The sequence below is a fragment of the Choloepus didactylus genome, chromosome 17 (genome assembly GCF_015220235.1).
Source record: "Choloepus didactylus isolate mChoDid1 chromosome 17, mChoDid1.pri, whole genome shotgun sequence".
NCBI classification, from domain to species: Eukaryota; Metazoa; Chordata; class Mammalia; order Pilosa; family Megalonychidae; genus Choloepus; species Choloepus didactylus.
The window spans coordinates 33,865,203-33,889,649 of record NC_051323.1 but is presented as its reverse complement, the minus strand read 5'-3'; the positions used below and the strand labels follow the sequence as shown (position 1 = coordinate 33,889,649).

General features: G+C 34.4%; 2 protein-coding genes across 10 annotated transcripts in view; one reads left to right on the top strand and one right to left on the bottom strand.

Annotated features, from left to right (window-relative positions):
- VRK2 (VRK serine/threonine kinase 2) overlaps nucleotides 1–13,548 on the top strand; it is a 141,803-nt gene extending 128,255 nt beyond the window's left edge. For all 7 annotated transcript variants that reach the window (XM_037807129.1, XM_037807125.1, XM_037807128.1 and 4 more), the window contains one exon: nucleotides 11,654–13,548. In XM_037807129.1, the coding sequence (XP_037663057.1) occupies nucleotides 11,654–12,001 (348 nt within the window). In that variant the 3' untranslated portion in view covers nucleotides 12,002–13,548. The remainder of the gene's footprint in view (nucleotides 1–11,653) is intronic.
- Nucleotides 10,120–24,447, bottom strand: part of FANCL (FA complementation group L) — a 67,602-nt gene continuing 53,274 nt past the window's right edge. For all 3 annotated transcript variants that reach the window (XM_037807132.1, XM_037807133.1, XM_037807134.1), the window contains 7 exons: nucleotides 17,390–17,540; nucleotides 15,264–15,347; nucleotides 14,940–14,985; nucleotides 14,767–14,848; nucleotides 13,801–13,917; nucleotides 12,406–12,477; nucleotides 10,120–12,105 (listed from right to left, as the gene is read on the bottom strand). In XM_037807132.1, coding sequence (XP_037663060.1) covers nucleotides 12,070–12,105; nucleotides 12,406–12,477; nucleotides 13,801–13,917; nucleotides 14,767–14,848; nucleotides 14,940–14,985; nucleotides 15,264–15,347; nucleotides 17,390–17,540 — 588 coding nt within the window. In that variant the 3' untranslated portion in view covers nucleotides 10,120–12,069. The remainder of the gene's footprint in view (nucleotides 12,106–12,405; nucleotides 12,478–13,800; nucleotides 13,918–14,766; nucleotides 14,849–14,939; nucleotides 14,986–15,263; nucleotides 15,348–17,389; nucleotides 17,541–24,447) is intronic.

Here is a 24,447-nt window from a genome sequence, read left to right as displayed (position 1 = left end):
TTGGATTAATGAAAATTTTTCTCTGTTGTCTTGGCTTTTTAAGCTACCTCTTGGGTTTTTTGTTGTTCTTGTTCTTATTGTTTTAGTGTTTGCTCTACAGCAGGGATCAGAAAACTATGGCTTATAGACCAATTTTAGCCAGCCACCTACTTTGTAAATAAAGTTTTATTGTAATGCAGCTATATTCATTCACTTACATATTGTCTATGGTTACTTTCATGGTACAACAACAGAGTGAGTAGTTGCAACAGAGACCACGCAGCCTACAAAACCTGAAAAATTTACTATCTGGTATTTTACAGAAAAAGTTCGCCAAATCCTGTTAGTAGAGCACCTCTATATAGAAATATAATGCAAGCCACATATGTAATTTATAACCTTCTGGTAGCCACATTAAAAAAGGGAAAAAGAAACAAGTGAAATTTATTTTAATAACATGTTTTAATTAAACCAATGTCTAAAATACTGTAATGAATATAAAAATTTTAAGGAAATATTTTCTTTTTTCATATAAAGTCTTCAAAATCCTGTATGTATTTCACACTGACAGCAAGTCTCAATTTAGACTAGTCATATTTCCAGATCACATGTGGCTAGCTACCATAGTGGACAGCACAGCTATAGAAATTACATCATGCACCTTTAACTAATCATATAACGATCTGTCTTGACTTAATAATACACCATTTCACATGTAATGTAAGAACCTTACAACAATATCCTTGCATTTCCTCTCTCCATCCTTTGTGCCAACATTGTCATACATTCTGCGTTTACATGTGATAAATTCCTCAATACATAATTATTGTCGCGTTGAAGTTAGTTTTTTTCCCCAAAGAAAATAAAAAATTAGGTAGAAAAAAGTCTTATGTTTATACCATCATATTTACTGTTAATGGCATTTATCTTTCCTTCATAATCTGAGTTTACATCTGGTATTATTTTCTTTCAGCCTCAAATTCCTTTTAACATTTATTGTAGGGTAGATCTGGAGGCTGTTTCTCTTACTTTCTGTCTAAAATGTCTTTATTCTATGTTGTTTTTTGTTTTTTTAATGGTGGGGACAGTTGAAACTATATTTATTTGTGTGTATTTTCTTTAACATTTTATTTTGAAGTAATTATAAACTCACATAGAAGTTGCAGAGACAAGAGAGTTCCCATGTACCCTTACCCAGCTTCCCCCAATAAAAACATCTTACCTAACCATATATAGTTATCAAAACCAAGGAACTGACATTGGTACACTGCTATAAAATAAAGACCTTATTCAGATATCACCAGTTTTTAATGCATTCTTTTGGGTGTGCATGTGCCCACAGAGTTTCTTTAGATTTGGTAACCACACCACAGTCAACATACAGAACTGTTCCACTATCACAAAGAAACTCTTCCATACTACTCTTTTATAGTGACACTCTCCCCCAATCCAAGACCCTGGGTTTTCTTTTTTGATATGTTCTGCCTCTCTATAATTGTCATTTCAAGAACATCATATAAAAAGAAAAATATAGTATCTAATCTTTTGAAATTGCCTTTTTTCATTCACAGTGCCCTTGCATTCCACCAAAGCTATGTATGTATCAGTAGTTCTCTCCCTTTTATTGCTGACTGGTATTCTGAAGGAGGGATGTACTGTTGAAGAACGTTTGGATTATTTCCAGTTTTTAGCTATACACATAAATCTGCTATAAACACTCATAAGCAGGTTTTAGTTCTTTCTCTAGGGAAAATACCCAAGAGTAGAGCTTTTCTAGCACTTGGAATGGTCAGTATTTCTTTATTTTAACCATTTTAGTAGGTATGTAGTGGTATCTGCTTGTAGCTTTAATTTGCATTTCCCTAGTGGGTAGCAATGTTGAACACCATTTCATGGGCTTATTTGTCATTCAATTTGTTGATCTTTTATTTTACTGTTAAGGTTTTGGTGTCAAGTTTAAGAACTCTTTACCTAATTTAGGGTCAAAAAGATTTTCTCCTATGTTCTTTTGCAGGGTTTACATTTTTACATTTTATGTTTAAGTCTGTGATGCATTTTGAGTTAATGATAGTATAAGGTGTGAGGTTTAGGTTGATTCACTTTTTGTGTTATGCAAAATTATTAAATAAATTAAATTAAATGAAGAAAGGATACGTTTACCCACTTTTTCCAATACCATTTGTTAAAAAAGTATCCTTTCTTCATTCAATTGCTTTTGTACCTTTATAAAAAAATCTATTGCCTGTGCTCGTGTGAGTCTAATTCTGGGCTCTGTTCTGTTCTATTGATCTTTGTGTCTGTCTTTCCATTAATAACACATAGTCTTGATTACTTTAAGCCATAAATATCATAACATTGGATAGTGACTCTTGCAACTTGTTTTCAAAATTCTTTTTCAAAATTGTTTTATCTATTCTAGTTCTTCTGCCTTTCCAAATAAATATTACAATCCATACTCCCACACCCCATCCCCCCCAAAAAACCTGCTTGGAGTTTGACAGGGACTGTATTAAACCTATAAATATTTTGAGTAGGACTGACATATTTATTATGTTGTTTTTCAGGCCATGAACCCACATTTATTTAAGCCCTTCTTTCATTACTGTTTTATAGTTTGCAGCATCCTATACATTTTTGTTGGATTTATAGCTAAGTATTTCATTATCAAATAACTTTTTTTCAAAATTTTGGTTTCCAGCTATAAATGGATAGTATATAGAAATGTTTTATGTGTTGACCTTGTAATTTGTAATGTGCAACTAATTTATTGGTTCTAGAACTTTGTGTGTGTGTGTGTGTGTGTGTGAATCCCTTAGGATTTTCTATGTAGACAATAATGTCATCTGCAAATAGGGGGAGCTTTATGTATAATAATATGTATGACTTTTAGTTACTTTCTTTGCTTTATTGTACTTACTTTAGGACTTTCAGTACCACGTTGAATAGGAGTGGTGAGAGCAGACATCCTTGCCTTGGTCTTGATCTTAGGGGACAGCATTCAGCCTCTCACCATTTAGTATGATGTTGGCTGTAGGTGTTTTGTAGATGTTATTTACCAAGTTGAAAAAGCTTCCTTTTTATTTCTAATGTACCACAAGTTTTTATCATGAATGGGTACTGAATTCTTCAAATGCTTTTTCTGCATTAATTGATATGATCATATGATCATGGGGTATTTATTTATTTATTTATTTTTTAGGCTGGTTATGTGGTGGATGACATTGACTAACTCTTGAATATTGAACCAGTCTTGCATTCCTGTAGTCAACCCCATTTGGTCATGGTGTCTTTGTTTTTTAATATATTGCTGAATTCAATTTGCAAGTATTTTACTGAGGATTTTGCATCTGTTTTCATGAGTGCTATTAGTCTGTAATTGTCTTCTTTCTTACTGTTTTTTTCTGGTTTTAGTATCAGGGTAATGCTGGCCTGATAAAATGTTGAGAAGTCACCGTTCCTCTTCTAATTTCTGGAATGGAATTGGCAGAATTCACCAGTGATAAATCTGGGTTTGGATATTTCTTTTTCAGGTTTTTATACTATGAAGTCAGTTTCTTTACTAAAACAATTCAGATTATCTATTTCAGGAGTGGGCAAACTTTTCTGCATAGGGCCAGATAGTAAATACCCAGGTTTAGCAGGTCACACAACCTGTCACAACTATTTACTTCTGCAATGTAGCACAAAAGGAGCCAGCCACACACAATACGTGAACAAATGAGTATGGCTGTGAGCCAGTAAAGCTTATGGCACTAAAATTGGAGTCACACAATGAAAATGTCATACAATATTTGATTTTTTCCAGCCATACCATTCTTTGTTTGTAAGCTATAAAAAAACCAGGTGGAACTCTGGATATGGCCCATGGGCCACAGTTTGCCAACCACTGACCTATTTCACCTTAAGTTAGGTTTGGTCTTCTAAGAATTGATCTATTTCATCCAAGTTCTCAAATTTATGTGTATAGAATTATTCACAGCATTCCCTTATTTAAATCCTTTAAATGTCTGCAGGGGGGATCTCAGGGTGCTCACTGCGTACACAAGCAGAGGCGGGGGCAGGCAGCTACATTTCTAGGCCAAGCGCCCTTCCCCCACTCCCAAGGCGGCCTTGCTGGCTGATGAAAAGCAGAGCACACCTGTGCCAGCTCTAGGCTGGTAAAAGAGAATCTTCCAGTCCTGCAGCCAGTCTTTTCACCCAGGAGTCTGGGAATCATCAGACCCAACACACCTACAAGCTGGAGTCTTTGCCATGGTGTACAATGCACATTCCCCACCCCCAGGAGCCAGCAAATTCCATCACACCTGGGAGCCTGTGGCCTGCCCTGGGTTTTCACCTTGTCTGGATCCTGCCCAGTGGGCTGTGGCAGTCAGGGAGAGGCAGGGTTGGGGGGAAGAGGTGGCTGAAGAGTACCATCTGCTGGGAAGACTGGGAAAGTGCACACTGGCAAGCTCTTCTCTGCCCAGCCTCCAACAGATTTCTGAAAAGGGCTTCACTGCCCTGAGTTAGGCCCTAGCCTTGGTTTGGCTGGGAATTACTGACAAACCAAGAGGCAGAGGACATCTTCAAAGCAAACCCAAGGAAAAACAAAATCTTTGATGAGTGAGGGAAACCAACTTTCAAAATAACTTTATCAAGATAATCAAATGCTAAGAAACCAACAAAAAAAATCATAAACCATATGAAGAAGAAAGATATGGCAAAGCCAAATGATAAAATTAAAAAGCTGGAGGAGACACATAGTTCGGAAAAGCTAAATAAAGATGTTCAAACAAACGTCCTAAATAACATCAATGAATTGGCTAAAGAGATGAAGGATATGAATACAGCACAAGAAGAGCATAAAGAATTTAAAAGAATAAATAGAAAAATAGCAGATCTTGTGGAAATGGAAGATATTGTAAGTCAAAGTAAAAATATACTAGAGGCACAAAACAGCAGATTTGAAGAGGCAGAACTAGAGGACACAGCAACTGAATTCAAATGCACAAAAGAACAAATGGTGAAAAAGATGGAAAAATGTGAATTGGCTCTCAGGAAAATGATGGACAACACGAAGTACACAAATGTAAGAATCACTAGTATCCCAGAAGGACAAGGGAAGTGTAAAGGGCTAAGAAATTTGAGGAGATAACTGGGAAAAGCTTCCCAACCCTTTTAAAAGACATAAATATGCAAATCAGAGAAGGCCAAGGAGCTCCAAATACAATAAATCCAAACAGACCCACTTCAACACACATACTAATTAAAATATCAAATGCTGAAGATAAGGAAACAGCTCTGAGAGCAGCAGGAGAAAAGAGATACACACATACAAGGGAAACCAGGTTAGACTAAGCACTGACTACCTGTTGGGCACCATGGAGGTGACAAGGAAGTAGTATGATCTATTTAAGATTCTGAAAGAACTGCCTGGCAAAAATTCTGTATCCAACAAAGCTTTCCTTTAAAGTGAGAGAGAGTTTAAAATTTTCACAGATAAACAAATGCTGATAATCTGTTAAGAAGAGACCTGCCCTGCAAAAACACTAAAGGGAGTTCTGTGGGCGGGAAAACAAGAAAAAAGAGGCTTGGAGGAGAAAAATACTAAACAAATAAAAGCCAAGGGATAAAATGGTAGAAGGACAGCTTTTACAGTAATAACATGGAATGTTAATGGATTAAACTCCCCAATCAAAAGACACAGATTGGCAGAATGGATGAAAAAATGATCCATCTAAATGCTGTTTACAAGAGACTCAATTTAGACTCAAAGATACAGATAGACTGAAAGTGAATGGATGGAAAAGATATGCCACACAAGCAATAATTAAAAAGCTGGGTAGCTACACTTTTCAGATAAAATAGACTTTAAATGCAAAAGTATCATAAGAGACAGAGAAGGACACATTATATGTTAATAAAAGGGGCAATTCATCAAGAAGTATCATAAATATTTATGCACCTAATAAAGGTCCTCCAAAGTACCTTTGAGGCAAACACTGGCAAAATTGAAGGGAGTATTAGACGTTTCTACATCAATAGTGGGAGACTTCAACACTCTTCAATAGAGAGAGATCATCTAGACAGAGGATCAATAAGGAAATACAAATATAAACGAATTGGACCTTACAGACATAAATAGATCATTGCATCCCAAACAACAGGATATACTTTCTTCTCAAGTGCTCATGGAACATTCTCCAGGATAGATCATATGCTGGGGCACAAAACAAATGTTAAGAATTTTAAAAAGACTGAAATTATTCAAAGCACATCCTCTGATCAAAATGGAATGAAGTTGAAAATCAATAACCACCAAACAACCGGAATTTTCACAATATATGAGGTTAAATGACACACTGAAACAATCAGTGGTTCAAAGAAGAAATGCAAGAGAAATCAGTAAGTATCTGAAGATGAATGAAAACAAGAATACAACATATCAGAACTAATGGGATGCAGAAAGGTGGTTCTGGGAGGGAAATTTATAGCTCTAAACACCTACATTACAAAGTAAGACAGAGCTAAAACCAAAGGCCTAATTAAACAACTGAAGAAACTAGAGAAAAGAGCAGCAAACTAATCCTAATAAGCAAGTAGAAGAACAGTAACAAAGAACAAAGCAGAAATAAATGAATTGGGGGAAAAAAATAGAATCAATGAAACCAAAAGTTGGTTCTTTGAAAACGCAACAAGATTGACAAACCCTTAGCTAGACTGACAAGTCAGAAAGAGAGAAGATGCAAATAAATAAAATCAGAAATGAGTGATCCTTACCATAGATCCTGAAGAGATAAAAAAGATCATAAAAAGATACTACATACAATTGTATGCAAACAAACTAGACAACTTAGATAACATGGACAATTTCTTATAAACACACGAACATCCCATACTGACTCATGAAGAAATAAGAGACCTCAACAAACCACAAGTAAAGAGATTCAGTCAGTCATCAAAAACTTGCCTACAAAGAAAAGCTCAAGGCCAAATGACTTAAGAGGGGAATTTAATCAAACATTCCAAGAAAAATTAACACCTTTCAGCTCAAACTCTTCCAAAAAATTGAAGAAGCGATACATTGTCTGATAAAGATATTACAAGAAAGGAAAACTATAGACCAATCTCCCTAATGGATATAGAAGCAAAAATTCTCAACAAAATATTTGCAAATTGAATCGAAACAGACATCGAAAGATTTAAATACCATGACCAAGTGGGGTTTATTCCAGGCATGCAAGGGTGGTTCAACACAAGGAAATCAGTTAATAATGTTAGGCAGCATATTAACAAATCAAAAGGGAACAAATCACATGATCATCTTGATTGATGCTGAAAAGGCATTTGACAAAATTCAGCATCCTTTCTTGATAAAAACACGTCTAAAAGCAGGAAGCAAAGGAAACCCTCAATTATGATACAGGGTGTATATGAAAAATCCACAGTAAACATTGAACTCAGTGGGGAGACTGGAAGCTTACCCTCTGATTGGGAAAGAGACAGGGATGCCCACTGTCACCACTGTTACTCAACATTATGCTTGACACAAGAGCAATTAGGCAAGAAAAAGAAATAAAAGGCATTCTAATTGGAAAGGAAAAAGTAAAACTCTCATTATTTGCAGATGACATCCTATATTTGGTAAATCCCAAGAAATCTACAACATAGCTACTCAAACCAATAAACAATAAACTGGCGGGATACAAGATCAACACACAAAAATCAGTAGTGTTTCTATACACTAGGAATGAGCTAACTGAGGTGGCAATTAAAAAAATTCCATTTACAATAGCAACTAAAAGAATCAAGTACCTAGTGCAGGGTGCGAATGGTTGACGGGACTCCACCTCACAGTCTCCGCAACACTCTGTAAGGTAGGGTGCTGCCATGTTAGCATGCGGATGGTTGACAGGGCTCTGCTCCAGTCTCCACAATGCCAAGTGGGGGTGGGGCGGAGGAGGGCTGCTGCCTGTTAGCCCAAGGTGGTGATGGTTCACTAGGCTCTACTCCAGTTTCTACCACAACCTGGAGGGAAGTGGGAGGGGTGCAGCTTTTTTTCATGTTGTTCACCTGCAGTAGGGCAGATAAAGTCAAAAATGTTCTGTCTGTAGAGCTGCTCTCCTTGGATCTTTGTTAGAGAAAACAGGCTTTTCTTGGGCTTTTTTGTCCAGGCATATTAGTGTTTCCAGATTGTACGCTGCTTTGTAGCCCAGGCCAGGTTATATAGGAAGCATCAAAGAAAAGGCAGGAGTGAGGGGATGGAATCATGGCTAGGTCATCACTTACATCCTGAGGTCCCTAGCCAGACTGCCCTCTTTTCTCCAAATTTCCGAGTGCTTAGTTGATTTTTGCCTAGTCATTAGTTGTAATTAGCAGGAGGAATAAGGTGGAATTCACTTACTCCATATTGTCTGGAACTATATGATCCTTACCTTTATTTTTGAAAGATATATTTGGTAAAGAATTGTCTTTTGGAACTTTAAAGGTGCTGTGTCCTTGTCCTCTTGGATGCATTTTTTTTTTTCTGAGAAGTTAGTTTAATCTTATTGTTGGCCCTATACGTAATGTATCTTTTCTCTGACAGTTTCTAAGACTTGCTTTTGTGTTTATTCTGTGGTTCTTGAGCTCGTTTTATCTGGGGGTTGGTTTTTGTCATCAAATTTGAGAAGTTTTCAGCTATGATTTCTTCAATTAGTTTCATGCCTTCATCCCTCTTACCTTTCCTTTTGAAACTCTAAAAACAAGTATGTTAGAATGATTTACCTTGTTTCACAGGTAACTAAGGCTCTGTTCATTTTTAAAATCAATCTTTTATCTTGCTGTGCTTCAGTGTGGAGATTTTCTTTTCCCAGACCCCAAGTTGATTGATCTTCTTTTCAGCACTGTCTAATCAGCTATAAATCCCATCCATTGAAGTTTTCATTTTATATATTGTATTTTTCAGCTCTAGAACTGCATTAGATTTTTCATTTCTTTGGTGAGATTCTGCAGTCTGTTCACTAAGCAGGTTCAAGTTTCCTGTAAGTCCTTGCACATATTTAGGTATATGTTTTACAGTCCTTGTCTGCCAATTCCACTATCTGGGTCATCTCTGTTTCTAATGACTCTTTTTTCTCCTCCTTCTGAGTCATCACATTGTCCTGATTCTCATGTGTAGTAAATTTGTATAGTGTGCTGAATATTTTAGATGCTTTGTTTTTGAAGACTCTGACTTTTATTATATTTCTTTAAAAAGAGTTTTGAGTTTTGTTCTGGCAGGCAGGCAGTTCTGGTGGTTCAACTTGATCATGCTGTTACTTCTAGTTGGGCTTTTTGGGGCTGGTCTGGAGTAAACTTAATCCTGAATTGTGGCCGTTTTGGGATCTGGGTTGTCTCCTTTCCTCAAGTATCTATCAATCACATACAACCTTGACTGTTTTCAGTATCTGATTACAGTTGCTTCATGTATTATGTCCAGTTTTATTGTTTTGTAGTTAGTTATTTCATAGATTTTTATGGCAGGAGTGTGATGCTTGTTACTCATGACCACAACTAGAAATGGCATTGATATTTTTAAAAGTTCCCCAGTTGATTCTAATGTGCGTTCAAGCTTAAAAACCACTCTAGTGCAGGGTTTCTCAACAGCAGCACTATTGATATATTGGACTGGATCATTCTTTGTTGTACAGGGGCTGCCCTGTGTACTGTAGGATTTTTAACAGCATCCCCTGGCCTTTACCCATTAGATGCCAGTAGTACCCTTCCCAGCTGTGTCAACCAAAATTGCCTATAAAAATTGCTATATGTCTCCTAGCAGGGGCAAAACTGCCCCAGGTTGAGAATTACTGCTCTAGCAAAATAGATTGCATCTCCTTATGCCGTAGTTACACATAGTGAGATCTTTAGACTTTGGTGGTACTGATAGCACTTGGAGCTTCTCAGAAACACAGAATGTCTGGTCTCACCCCACATCTGTTGAGTGAGAGCTACATGTTAACTACATCCCAAAATACTTTAAAATGTTTGAAAAACAATGCCACAGATCAAGGGCCAGCAAACCTTTTCTTAAAATACCAAATAGTAAATATTTTAGTCTTATGGTCCATACAGTCTGTCACAACTACTAAACTCTGCTAGTGTAGTACAGAAACAACTTTAGACAATAAAAACAAGTGTGGCTGTATTGTACACAAGTTTATTCACAAAACAGGAAGCTAACCAATGCGCCACATTTTGCTGATCCTTGCCATAGACTGTCTTTTTTAATCAGATTTATCATCTGGACAGCTGGTGGTTAAATCCTTTAATGAGGGTCTTCCTATTGAAATCATTTGTTGTTGCTTAAAGAGAGACTAGGTAATTACACAGTAGACACAATTGTATCTTAAAGTTTTAATAACTTGACTATTCTTGACACCCACCTCCCACTTCCACAATCAAGTAAGTAATATGTAAATGCTGCTTAAGTTCACTGGGACTTTAGAAATATACCATTTGATGGCATTTTTCTTTTTCTTTATGGAAGAAAATGCTTATGGGGCCCATCGGAGTAACTCCTCACTTATTTTGCTTTTAGTAATAGAGCTAACAGAACTTTAGGAAAACTGTATTATTAGCTCTCAGGTTTTAAAGAGTATTTTAAAGTTAGTTACCTAACTCCAAGTAATTTTTTTTTCAATGAGGAAAGCTTAAGAGCCTCCTAAACGTCTCTCTTGTTTCAGAAGTCATTTCTGACCTTCTAAAACTTTGGTTCCTGAAAAGGGGGGGGGGGGGGGATGGCTATTTAGAGGTGGCTGCTCTGAACAATGGCACTGCATCAGATGGTCTGGATGAAATTAACAAGGAGGAGGATTAAAATATTTTGTCTAGTTTTGTAAGTTTCTCTTTTAATTTATTTGAAAAATGGTATGAGGAGCGGGCAGCCCAGGTCACCAAGGTGAAGCAGAAATAGAACAACTTTTGACTTTAAGCCACTTAGATGGTGAGCAAGAAACTGATTCTTGAGGCTTTGGCCAAAGTAATAATACTGAAAACTTTGAAGCAGTTCCTAAAACTTTCTTACAACTAAGTTTTGGTTTTATGTCAATGTTGACTTAGTCTATAGTGGTTGGTCTGTAGCTGTAGCTTTCCAAAAGGTATGCCACAATATTCTCCTCTGGGGCAATTCCTCTGGCTGTGTATAGCCTCTGAGTTACCAAGGTATGCAAAAGGTTGAGAATGATTATATTTTATATTAATTATTAACCAAAAGCTTCCAAATACAACTAACTTACTTACTCCTATAAGATTAAACCAAGTTTTTTGTCTTGCCAAGAAAATTCACTTTCAATATTCTATCCTATTATTAGATTAAAAACACAGATCTTAGGCATATGTGCATAATGTAAAGTTAAGTAAATGTCAAGGACACTTTTTAAAAATATGCATCTAGATGAAAATTTTCTTTAAAATTTTATACTTTGCATTAGAAATTATTTAAGAGCTGGCCTAGCTAACGTAGTTTCAAAGAACCAGTCAAATCAATCAGGTTTCATTATTGGATGTCAGGATTTTATAAACTCTAATATCCAGGATCTTTCCCTAAAAATTAATTTCTCAGAAAACCATGTGCACAAAATCTTGATCATGCTGTATACCAAGTTTTTCTTAGCATTCTTATAGAGTACACATAATAAATACTTGAATAACAAACTATATATGTATTTTTCCATAGGAAAGCTCAAGGAGAAGACAAATATATCATGAGCCTCAAGAATTTCTCAATGAAGTAAAAAGTTCCCCACAAAAATCCAGCTGTATACAACTCCCAAATGCATTTCATGAATATCATCAAGATTTTACCAGTCCAGATATATTCAGCAAGTCAGAATCTCCATACTGGTATACATATGATACTTCCACAATCAGAATGAGCATCACAGACTTAGAAAGTTGTAGAGGACTTTGGCCTACAATTTCCCAGTTCACTCTTAGTGAAGAGACAAAGGCAGATGTGTACCGTTACAGCTTAATCATACTTTTTCTTTTGATTTTAGTATTTCTCACTCTGTATTTTCTCTGAAGATAGATAAAATCCTTTTGGTAAAATTTTAAGTTTCCAGTTCTTCACAGAAATATTATGTTCTCATTTCAGGATTTCTTCCCAGACATTTTCAAGGTAATTGGCTTAGAAAAACAGAGAATACATTTTAACAAAGAAACTTTGTAGTTAACTGTAAAAATAAAATGTCCTTGTACTAGAAATAGTATCATGTTATAGTTTGAAAAATATTTTTCTGAAGTTTCATCTCACCTAGGAAATCTAGAAAGTGGTTACTTTTTTTTTTTATTATTAAAAGCAAAATATATCTTATAGGAATAACAGATGTTTTTGAAAGTTTTAAATAAGCCACATAGATATCTATCTTCTAAAATACATTACTAAAAGCTAGCCATACTTCAGGAAGTGATCAATGATTTGCTTACCTTACTACAATATGGACATTCACCAAAGATAATGTTAAAACTCTGTCTACTAGTCAGTAGTCCTCGCAACCACTGAAGATTTAAAAAGAAAAGATTATATAAAGATGAGCAGAGTCAACATGCTTACAGTAAATTAGAGATATTCCAAATTAACATTTTTCATGTGTTATACTTTTAATCATGAAGATTTAATTATGTTTTGCAAAAATAGAGGGTACATTTTCTGAGCCAATACTAGACTATTAATATGCTAGATATGAAGGGCAAATCAACATGGTTTATAACCAAATTACGGGCCCCTTTAAGAATTTGATGAAAGTTATTTCTCTACCACCAAATGGCATACACAAAAAAAAAGTAACATTCTATGCAATAATAGATCCTTAATTACAAATTAAGAATGCCTGTAAACTAATAAGTACTATGTCCCTTGAAGATTTAGTTCTTAATTTCTAGTCCTTCCTTAATTGCTAAAAGTGGGTTAAATCTCAATCTATTAATTGCAAGCAGTGCGTTTTAAAAAAATAACTACATATTCATTATTTCAAAAAAAAGTACATGGTATCTCCCAATTCTGTAATTGTACCTAATATTCTGATTTTATATAAAGTAAATTAATGTCCCAGTAGCTAAGTTTCCCACTGTTGAAGTGCAGACAGCAGCAGCTGCAATTTCTAACAGTAATCGCAACAATAAAGAGGTGATATTAAGGAAGACTCTTTAAACTGAAAGCACTGTAGAAATGCAAGGTATTTCTTACATTGATCCACATATAGTTAACCATGTATCACCTGTACACTCAGATGAGTGTTAGAGAGAGCAAATGACTAAAGACACGGAAGAAAGCAGGCTTCAGATACAGTAAATAAAATGGCATTGCCTGAGAGTGCTGTGAGATGTTAAGATCACAAAAAGCATTGTTCTTAATATCAAAAGTAGGATTATTGCATTTAGTCTATACTTTACTCTAACCTGGAAAATAGCAGATACTTACTTTGTAAGTACTAATTCCCTTTCTCCTTATCGCCACTGCCACTAATACCAAAATGAGTCTAGAGACTTTGCAGTTACATGAGGTATTTACTAAAAGACTCTAATGTACCAAGAGTTTAGTTTGCGTCAATAAACTAGTCCATGAATATATTCTGCGTACATTTTCTCCCTTCTTAGATGCTAAACTTTAAGACATTTCTTCACTCATTAGTAACTATGATGGATAAATGAAGCATATGAGCATCTGGAATAAACTGATAAAAGCAGTTAATGGCAAAAGAGGCCATCACTATTGACTAAATAGATTTTAGATCCTATGCATTTCAAACATGCCTACATGCTATATTCAGTGTTAGTGGAACAAAGTTGGCTGATGTTATTTTTAATTTATTTAATTTTTACCTCATACAAGCATATTTGATGGAAAGGTTGCCCACACTGGGAATTATCACACACTTGATCAGGAATTGCACCATCAAGTTGATAAGCATAACAAATTCCACAATCCATAGTGAAATCCTTCAAAAGAAAAGAAATATTTGTAAGTGTATGTGTTAACGTGAGATAAGAAGGAATAAATAATATGGTAGAGACATTAAAAATTTTTATGAACACAGTTTTTATAAAGGTAAATATATCATTAGCATAGGAAATACAATCACATCACTGCTTAACACCTAGAAGAGCTATTTATAAGACTGTTTCCTTTTTCATTAAATAACACACAGATACACTAAAAGAACAGATTCCACTTTGATCTGAAAAGATGCTGGGCCTTTAGTAATTTTCCCGAGTCATACATCATCAATGTATGCCCATTATTTCACTGTAATATGTGAAGGATAACACTTGACATTAGCTAGTGATTATTAAACTTCAAAATTCTGTAACTAGAAGAGGCAAAAACATCCCCTTACTTTGAGTGCTCTACACCTTAGTAATTTTGTCAAAAATCAATTCTAAGTTTATTATAATTGCAATGTAGTGATACCTGTTCAATTTTGAAAAACCGTATTGCCATCCTTCACAAATACTTACGTGAAGCTAATTAGAACTTTATTTCAATTATCCATAAGCAGATAGTACTCATCAGCTACTCTGGACCTTTCCCTCTATTTTTACTAATCAAGATGCCTGTTATTAATCACTTTACTGCCAGGAAGACAACGGAGAAAGTCCACTTTATAACCACCAGTCAAAAGTTACCAAGTTCTTTGATGCATCTGTTGCTTGCAGTTCAGAAGTTTGTGTTATAATACCCCTCCAATTCCCTCCCTTTTCAGACTTATTTTTCTCTCGTGCCTAAAAGAGCATTTCACTTTCATTACACAACACTATCTGCAATATCAAAGCACTGGAACAACTTACAGATTTTTCCAGGATAGCACGAGCTGGAAAATCAATTTCTAAAACATCTTTCAAGTTTTGCAACAGACTGTTTTCTGGATCCCTGAAAGCATTTAAAAAAAAAAAAAATTTTTTTTTCCTATTAAATTTGTAAAATCATAGAAAGGTAACAATTATACTGCCAAGATACTTACCATAAATGTATATTCTTGCTCAGCTTAATTCCCAGCGGTTTTACCACTTCAGATGTTAACAAAACAAAAGCAAAAAAAAAATTTAGGGTTTGCTTCTTTCATTTCGTAAAGCCACAGAATTTGGCACAGGATTTGCTTCTTAACTACTTGATTACAACATCCAAATCATATAGATTTTAAATATATATTTATATTTTTAAAACACAAAAGTATACAGTTTAGAATGAGACATTTTCATTCAAAATAATTACCATTAGCATGTTAATATCTTATCTTAGATTAAATATGATTCTTTTAAAAACATTTAAATCTGAGATCTCATACCATGGTCAGCTCCAAGAAAGCAGCACTCAGGAAGCATAGTGGGATGCCTGGGGTCTACCTCAATATTTATTGAAACATTGTTCCCTAGAATGAAAGAAGAAAATTGGAATTCTGATTGGAAGTAAATATAGTAAAGCTTATATAAAACTTTTCTATGGAGTGACTGTGGTCTCTCATATCAAAAATATCAACACAAGTAATCATTTTTAATAGGTAATGATCCAAATAACTTTTCTTATCTGTCTTGAAACAGTTTACTTTTCATACAATTGTGGTCAATGATAAGACTAGAAATACTACAAATGGTAAAGAAACATGTTTTGAATTTGATTTTATAGATACATTTTATAATTTCATAACTAATGGTCATTTTATAAATACACTGAATTCTTTTGTTCCCTGTAAAAGCTTTCTCTAATAAGTTAAAAAAGGGTTCAATTCATACTAAAATGGAAATTGGTCATTTAATAACCAAAACAATTCCCAATTCACAGAATTTAAGGCCAGATTCTTCTTACAAATTTTTACTACAGTACAAATTTCAGATATTTTACTGTAATTTTTTGAAGGTACATAATGTATTTGTTTAAGATCAATTTAGATTTCATTTTAAGGTAAAAACATCAATAAATTCTATACACTATAGAATAAACCTTTTGCTAAAGTTGGCAATGAAATAAATACAATTATTACACATCTGGCAAAAGACACAAATTATAGTAAAAAATGATTAAGCCACTGAATGAGAAAAATAAAATTATCTTCTAATCTCATTTAACACATTCTTTACCACGAACACAAATTTTATATAAGCCTGTGTACTAACAGCTCTAAAAAGTACTTTTATTTAACAACAATGGCTATATTAACTCATCTTTCAATTAGTTTGCTGAAAATATGATTCAAAGAGGCAAATCAATGGGTAAAGGAAGAAAAAAGGGCGGGTTGGACGGAGGGGGGGACCAAAGACAAGGGATGGTGAATAAAAACCAGGCCATTTATTCTGGACAATGAAAAACACAGTAAAGAGTAATTAATGATAACCTGTTAAGATTAATTATTATGATGGGGACATGAAAATAAATTACTACATTTCTTTAAACAAAATATTTCACTCTTAATACCTACTTGTTCCCAAATATACCATAATTTCATTAATTATTCCAAATTAAATACTGTTAGACTTTTTCAAACCAGGACAGTTGGCAATACTATTTATGGAGCTATTGGACAATCATCTTTCTTCTCTTAAATAACATGTCACACCACCCCAATCCAAGATAATCTATTATGCCTGAAGGGAAACTAAAAATTCCTATGTAATTTGGATCTGATTCACATCAGAATTTCAAAATATCCTTTGGAATATATACCTTTCAACAACATATCTATATGGGCCAGGACAAAAAGGAAGGAAGGATAACTGGGTATCACATAACCAGCTAACCATGTAGTATTTAATGTAGGCTTGGAACATAGATAGTTTAACCTCTAACTTGATTCTATGTATCACTGGCTCATAATGAAAATCCACATATAATCATTTTATCCTCAAGAGAATATGGTTACATTGCAGGGATGATTTTTATTGTTACGCCACATCTTATTCATTCATATGTATTTATGGTAAAGAAAATATTTAAAATATATTCAACTCTTATTTTGTGCTTTCTGTTGATTTTCCAATGGTACAGTCCAGTTTATTTTATCATCATCTACATTTTTGTTAAAAAAATACTCCCAGATTTATTCACACCCATCTCGTCTAGTTTTACACATGAAGACTTCATTATTTCTTAGTTTTAGGGGGATATGTTCTAAGTAATATAATTGTGAATAACCTGCTCCACTATTCCTGGGCTAATTAAAATCTAATTAAACACTGTCTCTGAATCCTACTTCCATAGAATCATCACCTTTTATAATGAAACACCTCAGGACTTGCCCTTTTTCACCAGAAATATTTACATTTAAATTAAGTAGAAAATAAATCATGTTCATTACAAAACTTTTGTTAGCTCCATACAAAGAAGCCTCTTCTTACTGTCATCTTCAGATTTATTTTCTTAAGTAATAAACATAAAGCCAAACACCTGAAAGAAAAATTTAATCCTTTTTTCCCCTACCTAATGCAATTCTGCGTGCCGTTGCACTCCGTGAAGGTTTTTCTGGCTCAAGTACCCAAGTCTTCATATCAATTTCATCCATAACATCCCAGAATGCCTTCAGTGATTCTAATGCTGCCAAAAACTGACTATGAATGCTTATTAAGGAGCTCTGTGAAAAGATGAAAGCTGAATAAGTTATATGGCACTCTACCAACAGCAGATAACCTTTCACTTAAAATACAACTCAATTTAGAAACTGTAAGCTCTGTTTCATTTCAGCTAGAAACTAAACTCCAATAAACAAGTCAACTCTCCCTGCTTCACATCACTTCACCTCGATTAGCAATAACAGGATTCTTTTCTGATTGTCACTAGACTATGCACCTGACTGAGGAAGAATGGCTTGTTTAAAGTCTGTTTTTATGATGATGCAGGTAGTACTAGACATAAAGAATAGTAATTACTAATACAAAATGATAGGTATACACAACTTTAGTAATGTATCTAATCTACCCAATACACAGTGGGCACAGGCTCTATACAATTCTAACTAGGAAAATTGTCTTTTTGGTGCAGTTATCAAGTTAAATGCAGTGCTATCTATAATGCAATTAAGTTAGATCACATTTAAATTATTAATACCTCCATACCTCATTGGGCAAAGACTATGCAAAAGAGTTTACATTATTTTTATGAATCCAAACAGAAATTTAAAACAAGATTTCTTTCCACATTTAACTTTTAACCACTCTCATGGCTCAGTATTTCAGACATTAATCCTTTATGGGAATTACCTTAAATACATTTTCTCTAAATGATAAGAAGTAAAGCCACCACAGATTTCAAGTATCAATTTATACTTTTACTTTTAAACAAAGTTGGCAGTTTCTCATAAAATAATCTGATTTGTTTAAAAGATACAACTATTTTACTAAATAATTTTAACAGTGTAAAGATAATGTTTCACTTTTGTTTCAAATACGCAAAACATAAAGTCAACTGGAAATACTAGAAATGCACTCATCTGAAATAAATGGTACAAGGTAACAAAAGCAAGAATATGACACACCCTGAATAAGATGAAAACAAAAAGCCCACTTCCTTTATTTTGCACCTATGTACTCAAGAAGAACCTATTCTATTTCATCATTTATACTTGGATGAATTCACAGCTCAGTTTCACAAAGCTGTTTCAAATCTTCTAAACTTCTGCACCCAGAAAAAAAGTAAGAGCAGGAACCAGAGCTTAATGTCTATGTCAATACACACAGCTACTTTCTCTTAAACTCAAAAGAAGCTGAAAGGCATGTAACAGCTGCATCCCTGTTAGTATATTGAAGAACGCCTGCTCCCTTCTAGAATATACCATATTTAGCTATGAGTTAGGTGCCAGCATCCAGAAATCCAGAAATCACAGAAGTAAACACCTGAGCAGCTGGAGTCTACCTGTCATTATAATTAAATCAGTATACCTTAAATCATTACAATAGTGTGTATCTATGTGTGTGTGGTATGTTTCCGTCTGTCTCTGCCTGTCTCTCTTTACATCTATATATATATTTTAAATCTATAGTTACCTATTTCATTGTATACCCAAGATAAATTGAACCAAAAAAAAGGTCATAAAATGTTTTCACAGCAGCACTTTTTATTTGAATATTAAGTATCCACAAACACATTGACCATTTCTCTTATGCTTGACTGTTAAGTAAAATCCTAAACATAGCTCTGCTTGAAATCTGCACTTGAAACAGGAAATAAGGAAAGGTATATTAAAAGAAGAAGATGAAAGAAAATGACAACAAAAATAAATAAAACCACCCTGGGACTAGAAGTTAGCAATTATAGAAAAGTGAATTTCAAACTCTGCAAGTCATAATCACTTTTGAATAGATAGCCATGTGAGTATGGTGCACTTAGTAGTAATTTTACTTTTCAGGTAAGAAAAAGAGAGGCCAAAAAGGTGACAACAGGGACACAGAAACATTTCTGTTAGCAATCTCAGTGAACTTAGGATGCAGATATTAAAATTAGCATTATCAAAAAGCTATGTGAAAAACTAACAGCTTTTTCTCCAACTCTCTATTTTGTCCACTAAATCATTCAAACTCCTATTTTGAATATATTTCCCTACTGAAATAGGGAAAAAATATTATTTTAAGTGTTAATCCAATTAAATATCTGTATAAATCACCATAAATGCCAAGGAAGTATCCTATAAGATGACCAAAATTAAAACCAAAGTTCATTAGGTATTTGGCAAGGAGATGCGTTCTCTAAAAAAAAATTTCGTAAATAAAAATAGTCAACTCTTTTTGCAATATAAGAAGTCTCACATCTTACCACTGCTACTTACTATACTATTTTAAGTTTTCTTTTTTTTCTTTTTGGCCAATTTGCAATGTACAAAATAAATTTTAAAATGAATCAAAGATAAAATTCAGAACACTTATAAGATGAAATATTAAAATAAAAATACAAAGTGTTGGCAAACATGTAAAGCAACATGAATTCTCATATACTGTTGCTGGGAGTATAAAATGATACAACTGTTTGGAAAAGATTTGGCAATTTCTTTAAAAACTAAACACATACCTCATGACCTAGTAATTCCACACCAACAGAAATGAAAAGATAAAGTCCATAAAAATACTTGTACAAAGTTCATAGTACCTTCACTCTTAAGAGCCACGTGCTAGTTAAGAGTCCAGATATCCATCAACAGGAGACTGGATAAAAAAACTCCAGTGCCCTCAGGCAATGAAATACTACTCAGAAATAAAAAGGAACAAACAACCGATACAAACATGTCACAACATGGCTTAAGTTCAAAAATATGCTGCATGAAAAAAGCCTTACACAAAAGAGTACATACTGTATGCTTCTGTTTATACGAGGTCTAAAACAGATGTAACTAGACTATGGTGAAAAGAAATCAAAACAATGTGGATTTACTGTAAAGGGAGGAGAGGAGCCTCCCTGGGATGATGGTAATGTTCTCTCTCTTGACAGGGCTTTGGATTGCACAGGTGTGTGCATTTACTGGAACTCACTGCATGGCAGGTACATTTAGGATGTGTGCATTCTAATGTTTTCAAATTTTACATCAAAAGAATTGAACTCCAGTTAAAGGGTATGCATGCTGAAGTGTACTGGGAGAAGTATTCCAATGCCTGCAAATTACTTTGAAAGGCATTAAAAATCAGATGGATATACTGAAAGATAGAGGGATGAATAAATAGAAAGATATTTAATAAAGCAAGTATAGTAAATGTTAATTGTACAGTCTAGATGGTGGGTATATGGGTATTCACCGTAAACATTTTTCAAGGTTTCTACATGCTTGAAAATTTATAATAAAATATTAGGAAAAAACTAATCTCAAAAAAAATTAACAAAATTATATAAATTATGTGTGAGCTATTTATTGTAACTGAGAAAGTGAATCAAAGTTAATTTTTCTGGATAAGGTTAGAGGCCAGTGTAACTCTTTCCCATTTTTCCAAATATTCAACAACTGAACTTTTTACATATATCTTTAAAACTGTATATTTAAAAACCTCTCCAAAACAAAACATGAATTTGTCTTCCTAGAGAAAATGGTCACCATATAAGGCAAGTTACAATTTTTCAAATGTCTACAACATATATTCTTAACCAGCATGTTAAAAAAAAAAAAAAACAATTTTATTTTCTCTACTTCTACATGAAATTATGGATGGAGATAACAAACCACAGAAATATTATCAGTATCTGTAACCTTCTCCACAATACAAATAACACTGAAATCATTTGGGGAACCAAAAAGAAAAACAAAACAAAAAGAAACCACCACTAATGTTTAGATCCCATTCCCAGCCATTCTTTTCTAATTAATATGGGGTGTAGCCCTGACACTGGGAGTTTTAAGAGCTCCCCTGGTGACTCTAATGTGCGCAACCAAAATTGAGAACCCCTGATTTAACAGGCTCTTAGAACAATGAAGAGCCATGCTTGTTTCAGTCCAAACTTTACCAGAGTCATATTTCTAAAAGATTCATGCAGTCCAGCTTGTGGGAGAAAAGAAAGGCATCCATAAAAACATTTACATCACAATCTATTTTCACCAATTTTACACTGTTAATGTTTAAAATAATATGTTATTTTTGTAGTCAATGTCAGGATTTGGGAATATACAATGAATTGTACAAATGAAACCCATTTTAATAAATTAGACTTATGGGGATTATGTTTTATCTTCAGCTCACAACAATTAATTTGTAACCATACTCAAGAAACTATCTGGGTCAAAACTGAAGAATGACTGTATCATTTACAACATTCCAAATTATACAAACTTGAACAAGAAGTACTAATGAATGAATCATGTCTGAATACAATTCAATTCAGGAAACATGTATAACATGTTTACTAGGTTTTAGGCTCAATACCAGATAGTGGTGATAACAAGAAAACACAAGATACAATGCAATATGTTGGTAAGGAACAAAGATTTTGCAGTCAAATCTTGGGTCGCATTTGTAGCTCCACCACTTAAAGCTATTTGTACCTTTCAGAGCAAGTTACTTAATCTCACTTAATTTCTGAAACATTGAAATAGTGTAATTCCTCACAAGATTTGAGTAAGATAATGTATATAAAATGCTAAGTAAGTACATTTATTATAAGACATGTAGTCCTTGACCTAGACAAGTCTAATAAATGAAATAAAATAATTAGTAACTAGAACATCTAATATATTGGGTATCCTTTAGCACACTATTCACAGTGGATGATTTAGAACTCTGGAGAAACTAAAGCTAACAAATACTTGAATGGGTTGAATTTCAAGTTTCCAAGGCAGCTTATACTAGGGAAAGAGATGATTTCTAACACTGAAATCACCAAGATGAAAATGATATACATACTTTGCCAAAAGAAAATTATAGGGCAAACAGGAAAATATTGGACCCAATTAGGTCAAGTATTGATGCCCTTAATATATAAAGGATTACTGAAAAATCAATAAGATAAAGTAGATAAAAATAGGTAAGGGGGGATACAGAGGTCACTTCCTAAAGAAATATACATGATCAATAAAAATATTCAACCTCATGTTATTTCTTTAATTGCCACAGCCTCATGGTAAGCAAGGGAGATGAGCAAAGCCTCAAAGTTAGAGGGAGGTGGGAAAAAATGAGGCATACTGGGAGTATGCTTGCACCACAACAGCTTTTCCTTCAGTAACTGAGGTAGCTCAGTCCCATGGTTTGGCTCTTCTCTTACATCACTCCCATTATTAGACCAACATGGGGAGAAAAATCATCTCAGCAATATTGAGTCTTCCAAGCCATGAACACAGTATAACTCTCCATTTAGGTCTTTATTTAGGCAAAGCAAAATTGCACACGCCTCACCAAAGATAAACGGATGGCACACAAGCATATTACAGGATGCTCAACATATTCTGTCTTTAAGAAAAAGCAAATTAAAAATCACAAAGCATTCTGAATTGTAATGGCTATCTCCAAATTGTGAGATGCTGATTGGTCTCTGGAACGTTGGGTATCTATGTGACACCTGAAACTCAGAGCCAGAGCTTGGCAGATATGAATGTCAGTATTAGCACATACAGCAACTGTTAAAAAAGCTGAAAAAGAGCCCAAACTTCAATTAGAGATATGAATGAAGCAGATCTGGTTAGGACTAGAGCAAATAGGGCCAAAGGATAAAGGTCAATACTGATTGTGTTTTAAATCTTCAATTTCCATCTGAGACCAAGGGAAAAGATGTTTATTTGGTATAGGATATATATTTCCTAAAAATTTAACTTGCACAGTTTCTTCAAACATCATAATTACATGGAACTTTGAATAGCAAGTGAGATCTGGTAGGTTTGTACAGGTTAGTGTGAAATAGCAACACATCTCAAAGTAATTTGGGTGGAGAATAAAAATATATGTGTAGGGCTCCCCTGAGGAGCTGGGGGAAAATGCGGAAGTGTTGGGCTTCCTCACCTGGACTGTTGCTGATGTTCTCACAAACATTGAGGACTGGCTGAGCCCTCTATCTTGGGGCTTGCCCTTATGAAGCTTGTTATTGCAAAGGAGAGGCTAAACTGCTTATAATTGTGCCTAAGAGTCTCCCCCTGAGTGCCTCTTTGCTGCTCAGATGTGGCCCTCTCTCTAGCTAACCCAACTCAGCAGGTGAACTCACTGCCCTCCCCTCTAGGTGGGACCTGACTCCCACGGGTGTAAATCTCCCTGGCAATGCAGGATATGACTCCCTGGGATGAATCTGGACCCGACATCGTGGGATTAAGAACATCTTCTCTAGACAAAATAGGGGTGCAGAATGAAACAAAGTTTCACTGGCTGAGAGATTTCAAATGGAGTTGAGAGGTCACTCTGGTGGACATTCTTACACACTGTATCGATAACCCTTTTTAGGTTTTAATGTATTGGAACAGCTAGAAGTAAATACTTGAAACTATCGAACTCCAACCCAGCAGCCTTGACTCTTGAAGACAATTGTATAACAATGTAGCTTACAAGGGGTGACAGTGTGGTTGTGAAAACCTTTATCCAATGTATGGATGGATGAGTAGAAAAACGGGGACAAAAACTAAATGAAAAAATAGGGTTGGGGGGGGTGATTTGGGTGTTCTTTTTTACTTTTATTTTTTATTCTTATTCTTTCTCATGTTAAGGAAAATGTTCAAAAATAGATTGGGGTGATGAATATACAACTATATGATGGTACTGTGAACAGCTGATTGTACACCATGGATGACTTTATGGTATGTGAATATATCCAATAAAACTGAATTTAATAAAAAAAAAAAAACAATGTAGTATCATTATACACATATTAAAATGGCTAAAATGAAAAAGACTATAACAAATGACAGCAAGGATGTACAGGAAGAGGAACACTCACAGATTACTGGTGGGAATGTAAAATGGTGCAACCACTTTGGAAAATAGTTTGGCAGTTTCTTAAGAAGTGAAACATAAACCACCTATATGAGCCAATCATTCCACTCCTAGGTATTTACCCAAAAGAAATGAAAGCGTATGTCTGCTTAAAGACTTGTA